Source organism: Dipodomys ordii, unplaced genomic scaffold, assembly GCF_000151885.1.
Source record: "Dipodomys ordii isolate 6190 unplaced genomic scaffold, Dord_2.0 Scaffold75, whole genome shotgun sequence".
Lineage (NCBI taxonomy): Eukaryota > Metazoa > Chordata > Mammalia > Rodentia > Heteromyidae > Dipodomys > Dipodomys ordii.
The window spans coordinates 6401170-6411804 of NW_012267291.1; the positions used below are offsets into that span (position 1 = coordinate 6401170).

General features: G+C 56.7%; 1 protein-coding gene across 1 annotated transcript in view; it reads left to right on the forward strand.

Annotated features, from left to right (window-relative positions):
• The window catches only part of Ptgis (prostaglandin I2 (prostacyclin) synthase), a 39089-nt gene that overhangs the window by 1031 nt on the left and 27423 nt on the right, over positions 1-10635 (forward strand). The window contains exon 3 of the mRNA XM_013024311.1: positions 1334-1412. Within this exon, the coding sequence (XP_012879765.1) occupies positions 1334-1412 (79 nt within the window). The remainder of the gene's footprint in view (positions 1-1333; positions 1413-10635) is intronic.

The window sequence follows — 10635 nt, forward strand, 5'->3', positions numbered from 1 at the left end:
GCCTGTGTGTGTGTGTGCAGCCTGTGTGTGTGCAGCCTGTGTGTGTGCAGCCTGTGTGTGTGCAGCCTGTGTGTGCAGCCTGTGTGTGTGTGCAGCCTGTGTGTGTGCAGCCTGTGTGTGTGCAGCCTGTGTGTGTGCAGCCTGTGTGTGTGTGTGCAGCCTGTGTGTGTGTGTGCAGCCTGTGTGTGCAGCCTGTGTGTGTGTGCAGCCTGTGTGTGTGCAGCCTGTGTGTGCAGCCTGTGTGTGTGCAGCCTGTGTGTGCAGCCTGTGTGTGTGCAGCCTGTGTGTGTGTGCAGCCTGTGTGTGTGTGTGCAGCCTGTGTGTGTGTGCAGCCTGTGTGTGCAGCCTGTGTGTGTGCAGCCTTGTGTGTGCAGCCTGTGTGTGCATGGTCTCTGTGTGCATGGCATGTGTGTGCCTACAGCCTGTGTGCATGGTCTCTGTATGTGCATGGTCTCTGTGTGTGCAATGTCTCTGGTGTGCAGCCTCTGTGTGTGCGTGGTCTCTGTGTGTGCATGGTCTCTGTGTGTGCGTGGTCTCTGTGTGTGCGTGGTCTCTGTGTGTGCGTGGTCTCTGTGTGCATGGTCCCTGTGTGTGCATGGTCTCTGTGTGCATGGTCTCTGTGTGTGCCTACAGCCTGTGTGCATGGTCTCTGTGTGTGCATGGTCTCTGTGTGTGCATGGTCTCTGTGTGTGCATGGTCTCTGTGTGTGCATGGCCTCTGTGTGTGCATGGTCTCTGTGTGTGCATGGTCTCTGTGTGCATGGTCTTTGTGTGTGCATGGTCTTTGTGTGTGCATGGTCTCTGTGTGTGCATGGTCTCTGTGTGCATGGTCTCTGTGTGCATGGTCTCTGTGTGCATGGTCTTTGTCTGTGCATGGTCTCTGTGTGTGCATGGTCTCTGTGTGTGCATGGCCTCTGTGTGTGCATGGCCTCTGTGTGTGCATGGCCTCTGTGTGTGCATGGCCTCTGTGTGCATGGTCTCTGTGTGCATGGTCTTTGTCTGTGCATGGTCTCTGTGTGTGCATGGTCTCGGTGTGTGCATGGTCTCTCTGTGTGTGTGGCCTCTGTGTGCATGGTCTCTGTGTGTGCATGGCCTCTGTGTGTGCATGGCCTCTGTGTGTGCATGGCCTCTGTGTGTGCATGGCCTCTGTGTGTGCATGGTCTCTGTGTGTGTGTGGCCTCTGTGTGCATGGGCTCTGTGCAGGCTGGCTGTGCTCACCCCACTCCCTGGAGCTGGTTTTTCCCTAAGCTGGTAGTGACATGGGGTCTGGAGCCAGGCTGACCACTGCCACCCTCTGTGCTTGCTGACCAGCCTGCTGGACTCTCCCTCTGCAGGGGAGACCCTGGTCCACTCGGGGCAGACAGGAGTCCTCCGCCCTCTGGCTGACCCAGCCAACCTGGGGTACCGGGAAGAGTGGGAGGAGGAGGGGTGGAGACAGCGGTGCCTGGAGCCACAGCGCCCGCCCCGCACTCTCTGGGTGCCGGGCCACAGGAGCTGCCTTGCCGGGGCCAGCACATCTGCCCTCCAGGGAGCAACAGGCGCGGGCCTCACAGGGACACCAGGTCCCCCAGGACACACCCAGCCCTGGCAGGAGCCTCTAGAGGAAGTGCGGCTGCCAGGCCCTCTCCAGCTCCAGGAGTCCAGCCCTGGCCCCGGGCGCCGGGCCTCTCCCAGGACCGGGAGCCGTGGCCAGCCCCCTAATCCACCGGGAGGGCGGGGCCTGCGGGAGAAGTCACTCCAGCTCCCCAGCCCAGGCCCACCCACAGACCCAGGCAGGGGTCCCCAGAGAGGCTCTCCCAGCTGGGGTGCAGAAAGCAGGAGGGAGGGAGGAGGGGTGCAGAGGGGCCTGTCTAGTCCACATCTGACCCCACTCCTGTGGGACAGGCACAGAGTAGGCCTGCAATAAACGTTTGTTGGGGGGAATAATGGATGAGTGGATTGGTGGAGGAGGGTAGGCAAATGGTGGATGGGGCTAAGCAATTGGGTACATGGCCAGATAGGAAAGGTGAATGGGTGGGTGGGTGAATAGATGGACAGATGAGAAAATGGATGGATGGATGGATGGATGATGGATGGATGGATGGGTGGATGGGTGGATGGATGGGTGGATGGATGGATGGATGGATGGGTGGATGGGTGGATGGATGGATGGATGGATGGATGGGTGGATGGATGGATGGATGGGTGGGTGGATGGGCAGGTGAGTGGGTGGACAGACAGATGGGAGGATGAATTCAAGGATGAGTAGATGGAAGGTGGGTAGTGGATGAAAGGCGAAGGTGAAGACTCATCGCCCTGTCTGGAAGGGAGCTTTGGTCTGGGAAGGTCTGGAGAGCTCCGCTAGAAGGAAGTTCCGCCCCTGCTCCCCGGCCCAGTGCTCTCCTGTCACTGGCTGGAGAACAGGGAGACTTGGGCGGCCACAGGCTCCTGTATTTTCTGGCTGTTTCTAGAAGGCTGCCCCTGCTGGGAGCAGCCGGGGGTGCTGCGGGGCTCTCCAGGTGAGGAACTAGCCCGCGGGACTTCTGCAGGGTCAGGGAGAGGCCGGTGGTGGCGCTACCTCTGGTGTGACCGGAAGGTCAGGGGCAGCAGACACCCCGTCACATGGTCACACGCTGCTGTCAGCATGGGGACAGTCCTGTGACCCCCCCCCCGTCCTGCCAACCAGCACCAGCCTTCCCCATGCAGCTGACCTAGGTGGTAGCTCATGAGCACCTGCCTTCACACCAGCTGCCGGCCTCCACTCTGGGGTCCCGCGTCCTTGTCCGTCCTGCCTCCACATTGGCTCTCCTCTGTCTGCCCTTCAGCCGTTGCCGCCGCCGCCGCCTCCTCCTCCTCCTCCTCCTCTTCCTCCTCCTCTTCTTCTTCCTCCTCTTCCTCCTCCTCCTCCTCCTCCTCTTCCTCCTCCTCTTCTCCTCTTCCTCCTCCTCCTCTTCTTCCTCCTCCTCTTCCTCCTCCTCTTCCTCCTCCTCTTCCTTCTCCTCCTCTTCCTCCTCTTCTTCTTCCTCCTCCTCCTCCTCCTTGTCCTTCTTCATTTTCAGTGCTGGCACTAAGGCTTGAACTCAACGCCTGGGTGCTGATCTTTAGCTTTTTCACTTAAGGCTGGTGCTCTGCTACTTGAACCACAGCTCCACCACTTCTGGCTTTTGGTAATTAATTGGAAATAAGAATCTGGCAGACTTTCCAGCCTGGGCTGGCTTTGAACCATGATCTTCTAAGGTCTCAGTTTCCTGAGTAGCTGGGATCATGAGTGTAGGCTGCCTGTGCCCACTCTGTTGTCTAAAAACCGTCATCAGTTCTGTTTCCCTGCAGCCTTTCTCCTTCCCTGTAGTTCCTGAGGGTGCCTGCTGTCCCCGCCCCTGGGCATTTGCACATGCCACACTCCCTTGTCTGGACGCCCTTGTCTGCACAGGGCGCCCTCCTGGGTCCTGGGTGAGCGCGTGTGCTCCTGGCAGGTGCTGGCCCAGCACTAACTCATCCCCTGGCCGAGTGCTGGGAGGGCGGCCAGGCGCCGTGGCTGGCGTTTCTTGAGCCAAGTCTGCGAATCCCCACCTTATCTCTAACCGGCACACTCATAATATTTAGACGTTTGGCCTCAAGCTGGGAGCCCAGTGACTCAGAGAACAGCTGCACAGCTCTGAGCACAGAAACCCCCCCCAACCCCCGCCCCCGCGCCCTTCCAGAAAGAGGACCGAGTGCAGCACAGCTTTCCCTGCCGGCCCAGAGAGGAGAAAACACCTGCCTAAAGCCACACAGCGCACAGCTCGAGTGCATCAAATACACACACCGTGTGAAGTCCTTGGGGTGGGGAAGGCCAGCGGACAGCGGGGAAGGGACCCATCCCCTGGGGGTTTCAGTGGTGGCCAAGACTCATAATGGTGTTCTAGGCTGCCAAGGGCTCTCTGTGATCCATTTATTCATTCTTCCTCAGACCCCGGAGAGGTCGCCACAGCTGCTTGGCAGATAAGGAGATTGAAGGCTCAGAGAGGTTAAGACACTTGCTCAGGGCCACACAGCTAGTGCAGTCAGACACATGATGGAGCTCTGAGGTATCAGGTTCAAATCCCTGGCACCTGGAACCGTCACCTCATTTTAGGCTTGTGTTTATCTTTGTTCATGGGCTGCATTTCTTGTAGCCAGAAAAAAAAAAAGGTTGAGACTTGCTTTTTTTTTTTTTTTGGTTGGTTGTGGGGCTTGACTCTGGGCCTGGCCGCTGTCCCTCAGCTCTTCAGCTCAAGGCAAGCGCTCTACCACTTGAGCTACAGCACCACTTCTGGCTTTCTTTCTGGTGGTTTATTGGAGATAGGAGTCTCACGGTCTCTCCTGCCCGGGCTGGCTTTGAACCGTGATCCTCAGATCTCAGCCTCCTGAGTAGCTAGGATTACAGACGTGAGCCACCAGCGCCTGGCGAGACTTGCTTTTTCTAATCCAATTTGCCAATCTGTGTCTTTTGACTATAGAATCGAGACCATTCCGAGCTATTAATGAGAGCTGAGTAACCATCCCGCTGCCGCGCTGCATTCCTTTCCGGTCCTTCTTTGCTTATCTCCTCATGCAGTGAGGTTTATTCTTTCACATATTTTCATGGCCTGTTTATCTTTCTCCTCTCTGTGTGCGAGTCTCTTTTTAGTGTCTTCTGCAGTGCTGTCTTCATGATCAAGGATTATTTCCATTTTTGTTTAAGATGGAAGTTTGCCATCTCTCCTTTAATTATGAAGGACAGCCGTGTTGAGTTGACAGCTGTTTTCCTTCACAGCTTGAGACTCATCCTTCCAAACCCTCCCTACTTGTAAGGTTTCTGTGGAGAAATTCCGCTGTTTTTCTGACAGGTTTTTGACCCAGAGTGCTCTCCCTCTCCCCCCTTCTCTCTCTCTCTCTCTCTCTGTCTCTGTCTCTCTTTCATTCTCTCTCTCTCTGTCTCTTTCTCTCTCTGTCTCTCCTCTGTCTCTCTCTCTTTCATTCTCTCTCTCATTCTCTCTCTCTCTTTCTCTCTCTCTCTCTCTGTCTCTCCTCTGTCTCTGTCTCTCTCTCTTAGCTTTCCATGTTGCTTTCTTCTTCTGTGTACGTAATGTTTCCATGGTATTGTACTGAGGAGGTTCGGTTCTGGTCTCTGGTTGGTGTTCAAAGGCCTCTGGCACTGGATGTCTCCCTTTCCCAAGACTTCGGGAATTTTCCACCAGTATATTGGATATGTTTCCAGCACCTTTGGCTTGCACCCCAGAGCCTATGATTCTTAGGTTTGGTCTTTCAACAGTGTCCCAGGGCTCTTGTGCATTCCGAGTGCACTTCCTTCTGTTTCCGTGATCAACGAATGAATGTGTGTTCTAATACGTTCTGTGTTCATCTTTATCCCGCCTGTGGGCCAGACTTTCAAGTATGTCAGAAACCTCAGACATAGGAGCTGATTGGCCAGCCCAGCTGTGACCCCTTACCTGGGGCTATACAAGGAGGAGCACCCGAAGACGGAGCCCTGGCAGACATGCGGGCCCTGTCACCAGATCACCTGGCAGACATGCGGGCCCTGTCACCAGATCACCCGTCATGATCCTCACTCAGGAAAACTGCTAAAGCAGAGGACCCGTGTCTCCATCTCCAGACTCCAGCTCGGAGCCCAGCCGGGGCACGCCGCCCCTTCCCACTCCCGCTGGAGCGGCCTGCCCCTGCGCCTGCGCTGACGCTTCTGTGCCGAGCTGGCTCTGCATCTCCCCACGCCGGATCCCTGCCCGTGACTTGCACACAGAGCTCTGAACACTGCAGTGCCTTAGCCCTTCCTTACCCACTCTGTAACCTGGACACTGCTATACTGTGTGACAGTAATGCGCGGCCTGACAGTTCATACTAGCAACTAAGATTGGAATGGAAAAACCTGTGCCTGGGCTGGGAAGGTGGCTCAGTGGTAGAGCGCGTGCCTCGCATGCCCAAGGCCCTGGGTTCGATTCCTCAGCACCACATAAACAGAAAAAAGCCAGAAGTGGCGCTGTGGTTCAAGTGGTAGAGCACTAGCCTTGAGCTGAAGAGCTGAGGGACAGCGCCCAGGCCCAGAGTTCAGGCCCCACCACCAGCAAAAAGAAAAAAAAGAAAAAGAACCTGAGCTGCCATGGCTCTGGGCCAGCGAGTGACCTCGATCGGACTTGCCAAGCCAATGCCTCCGACACGTGCTAGCTTGTGGATTTTTTGTCATTCAGTAAATCCCTGCCCCAAACTCCAGTGACTTTTCTTAATTCTAGCAGCCTTTTGTTCAACATCCCCATTTCCAGCCTGTTTTGCAAACACATGACGCCTAAGCCACAGGCCCTGCATTCAGCCTGACATGACTGCAGCCATCTTGAATCAAAACTCCAGGACTGCCCCAGAGTAACCTTGTTGGCTTTTCCTGAATATTTCCCCAACAATCTAAACACCATTCAAGTTCTGCATGGAGCGTTATAGCCAGACCCTGATACCAGGAAGGACCTGACTCTAACATGAGATAAACCAGGAGAATTCGGGCGAGGATGAGGTCATGGTTATCTTGACCAAGTTGCCCCTCACTTCTTTTTTTAAAATTTATTTATTTTTGTCACCTGTGGGGCCTGAACTCTGGGTCTGGGCGCTGTCCCTCAGCTCTTCAGCTCAAGGCGAGCGCTCTACCACTTGAGCCACACTGCACTTCTGGCTTTTTTCTGCTTTATGTGGTGCTCAGGAATCGAACCCAGGTCCTTGTGCATGTGAGGCAAGCACTCTACTACTGAGCCACCTTCCCAGCGCCCTGCCCCTTACTTATGACCCAAATTACAGGCCTTGGTTTTGTCACCTGCAGATTGGATAATGGTTGTATCTCTTTCTTAGGGCTCCTTTGGGGATTTAAATAAGTCATTACAGAAACGTTGCCGGCTCTCTTTTTAGTTAGCAGCTAAGATCAGAGCGAAGATTACAAAATTATTGATAACTGACTTCACCAGAGGGCTGGGGCTGAGCGGGGAAGAAGGGAAGCACGCCCTGTCTCCTCTCCTGACTCAGTTTCTCCATAGTTGTTAGGATGCAGTTGTGGACCAGATCAGGACCCTGGGAGGGAGAGGAGGGTGTGGGGTACAGAGCCCCTGTCCTGAGGGGGCCGGGTCCGCCTTGTCCCCAGGGCCCTGGGAGAGCGGGCAGCCGGGCAGCGGGCAGGCAGATACTTATGTAGCTGCGGGACTTCTGCTGGACAGTGGACATCTGGACATCCGCCACCTCTGGCCCTTGTCGCCGTAGGAATTTCCCTCAGCACCCACAGGACACGTGGGCAGCATGTACAGACAGGGGCTGAGATGCTGGGGGCCTGTGGACCAGTGGAGAGGCCTGGGACTGAGCGTGGCTCTGCGGTCCTGTGCTCCAGCCCTTCCCCCGGCCTGGAGGGTCAGCCTGGGGGCCCTGGCTCCCCGCAGGCCCCGCCCCGCCCTCCAGGCCTCCAGGTCTCAGGACCCTGAGCTTGGACGGCTTCCTGCCGCTTCCGCGTGTGTCTGCAAGATGTCACAAGTAGAGCCCGATGAACTGTTGACCTTCACCCTCCCCCTGGCAAAGCTGCTCACGGACACACGGCTCTCCCTGTCCTCCCCCCCAGCCCCCCCCCCGCCTTCCCTGCCCTCTTCCAGGTCCCTCACAGTTGCAGCTGGGGGTGGGGGGCGTCCTTCCGGCTGGGTGGAACCGAAGACCTGACTCATGTGTTTCAACACATTTCCACACCTGGGCATCTCGGGAGACAGGTGGCACTTCCGCATCTGCAGCCTGAGTGGGGCTCCACCGCTTCCCGCTTCAGAGCACCGCCTTCCCTGCCCGCACCCCAGCCTCACACGGGCCCCAAAGAAGAAGAGCCAGCGATTAAAGCGACGAAAGAGGTTTCCAGAAGCTCCAACAGATGTCCATCCAAACCCCTGGCCAGCTCAGAGCAGTGCTTCTCTGGGACGGGCCAGGGACAGCTCCCCAGATCCACAGCACAGAGCCGGGGGACCCTAACATGGCTCTGCAGAGGGGTCCCTTCTTGGGGTGGTTGTGAACCCAGGCATATCTGGCAGAAGAGCTAGCACCCAGCGCCGATGGCTCACAAGGAGATTCCCTTCCCTCCTCATCCAGCCTTGGAGGGGAGAAAGTTATTTTTCAGCTGGGAGCCGGTGGCTCACGCCTGTCATCCTAGCTACTCAGGAGGCTGAGATCTGGGGATTAGGGTTCGAAGCCAGCCTGGGCAGGAAACTGCGAAACACACACACACACACACAGAAGCACAGGCACACACACACACAGACACACACACACAGGCACACACACACACAGGCACACACACACACATAGGCACACACACAGACACACACAGGCACACACACACACACACACACACACACACACACAGGCACCGAAAGCCTCCAGTCATTGTCCTAACACTGCAGTCACCTGTGTTCGGTTCATTCTTATAGACAGGTGACCCCACGGAGACACCCCACCCCAAACACTGTGGGAACCAAACTGTCCCACACACTGAAGAGGCCTGAGGTGATAACCAGATGACACCCTGACCAAGGCTGCTTAATTACCCACAGTTCTTGTCTCCTGCCCCAGTTTTTCCTCTAAATCTAAAGCTGGGCCTAAGGGGTGTGGCCCACATGGTAGAGCACCTGCTTTTGGAGTACAAGGCCCTGAGATCAAACCCGAGTATTCCCAAAAAGATAACCTGAAGTCCAAAGCTCATGCCAGCCCCTAGAAGATGAACTCTTTTACTTCTTGAATCGTTTCCTCCCTTCAACTGTTTTTGTTTTGTTTTTTGTTTGTCAGTTGTGGGGCTTGAACTCTGGACTGGATGCTGCTGTCTCTCAGCTCTTCAGCTCAAGGTGAGTGCTCCACCACTTGAGCCACAGCACCACTTCCAGTTTTCTGGTGGTTTACTGGAGTTGAGTCTCACAGACTTTCCTTCCCAGGTTGGCTTTGAACCACGATCCTCAGAGCTCAGCCTAGTTGCTAGTTGCTAGGATTATAGGCATGAGCCACAGCGCCCAGCTTCATCTGCTCTTTCATGGATGTGCTGGGTCGGTGGGTGACCTGGCCTGAGCCTGGCCTTTGGGCCCCGGAGCTGGGTGACACTTAATTACAACGCAAGGGTTCTACCTGGGCGTGAGGACGGGTCTCAGGGGTTCTGAGAAAGGATTCTTCCACTCCGGTGAGGAGCTTGGACAGTTGGGAGATGAGGCCAGAAGTCAGGGAGGGTCAGGGCCTCTCCAGAGCACAGTTGGGAAGATGATGCTGGTGGGGGGGGGTAAGAGTTAAGGGGATGAGGGGGGTGTACAGGGCAGAAGCCAGACTCCCCTACCCCCTCTGGGCTAGCCCTAACCCTCGCTGGCTGATATGCATGCCTTCTTGCAACAACTCTCCTCCAGATGTTCCTGGAACTGTAACACAGCTGATCAACCTGAATTGTTGCTTCAGGCAAAAGAAGAATCCGGTCAAGACTTGGAGTGGAGAGAAAGTAGCCTGGGAGTTGATTAGGAAAGAGGATGGCAGGAAGAGGGGATGACGCGGCCCGATGCTCCGGGAAGAGGGCACCTCGCTCTGTCTCAGCAGCCGTTTCCAGAGCAGACGTGGGTCTGAGCTTCAGGAGGATGAATTGGGGTCGGGGTGGGTCTAAAAGCCTCACTCACTGGCAGGTGCAGAGATGGCCAGGTGTCAGGGCCGCGTGGTCTGGTGGGACTGTCACAAGACCATTGACACTGGGTCAAAGGGTCCGGGGCCCCTCTGGATGCCAAGGTGGCCGTGCCAGGGGGGAGGGGGAGCCAAGCTCCCATTGTCCAGCCCACAGGACATGGTTTTGTCCCTGAAGTCCCAGGGGCTCATTGACTTCATTTGACTCTCCAGGGCGTGGATTCGCTGGGCTGTGTGGGTGTTTTTGAACTATTTTGGATGTACCTAATGCTGGACTCAAGTCCAATTAATCCTTAGGTGGGAACAGTACTAAAAAAAAAACAACAACAACAGACCCATCTTGTGACCTTTATGACCTTGGTGGCTGCAAGGCTGGGCACCTGTCCCTTGGGAAGTCTGATTGCAGTTTGTTCTCTCTGAGACCCAGTGAGCTCATCTTTATTATAAGCACCCCTGGCATCTCCCCTCATCCGCGGCTAATGGCTACCCGGGACCAGAAAGCAGAGGTAAGGCCTCGAGGCCGGGCTTCCCTGGGTGCCAGTGGGGAGGAGGCTGGCGGAGCTGCTGCAGCCCGGCTTCCTTGCAGAGCCCTGGCCTTCACCCCACCACCTGCCTCTCCTGGAGGTAGGATGGGCACTCAGCGCAGTTCTAAGTGGCCGCCAGGCCTCCTGCACCCCACTTTCCGCAGCGCCATTGTGATCCAACCCCGCAACCCACACTCCTGCCCGGCCGGGAGCCAGTGGGCGGGGCCAAGGGATGGGCGGGGCCAACGGAGACGAGTGGGCGTGGCCAGAACAGGATAAAGTGAGGGGGCCTGGGATGAGGGAGATGCCTGAGTGGGCGGGGCGGGACGAGCCCAGAGTTGGTGGGCGTGGTCAGAACAGGCCGGGTAGCCCATTGGTGGGCGGGTCCTGGGTGGGCGTGGCGCGGGGTGCGAACTTGAGTAAGACCCCGAGCCGCGCGCCCCGGGCCCCGCGCCGCCCTCGCCCCGCGCGCC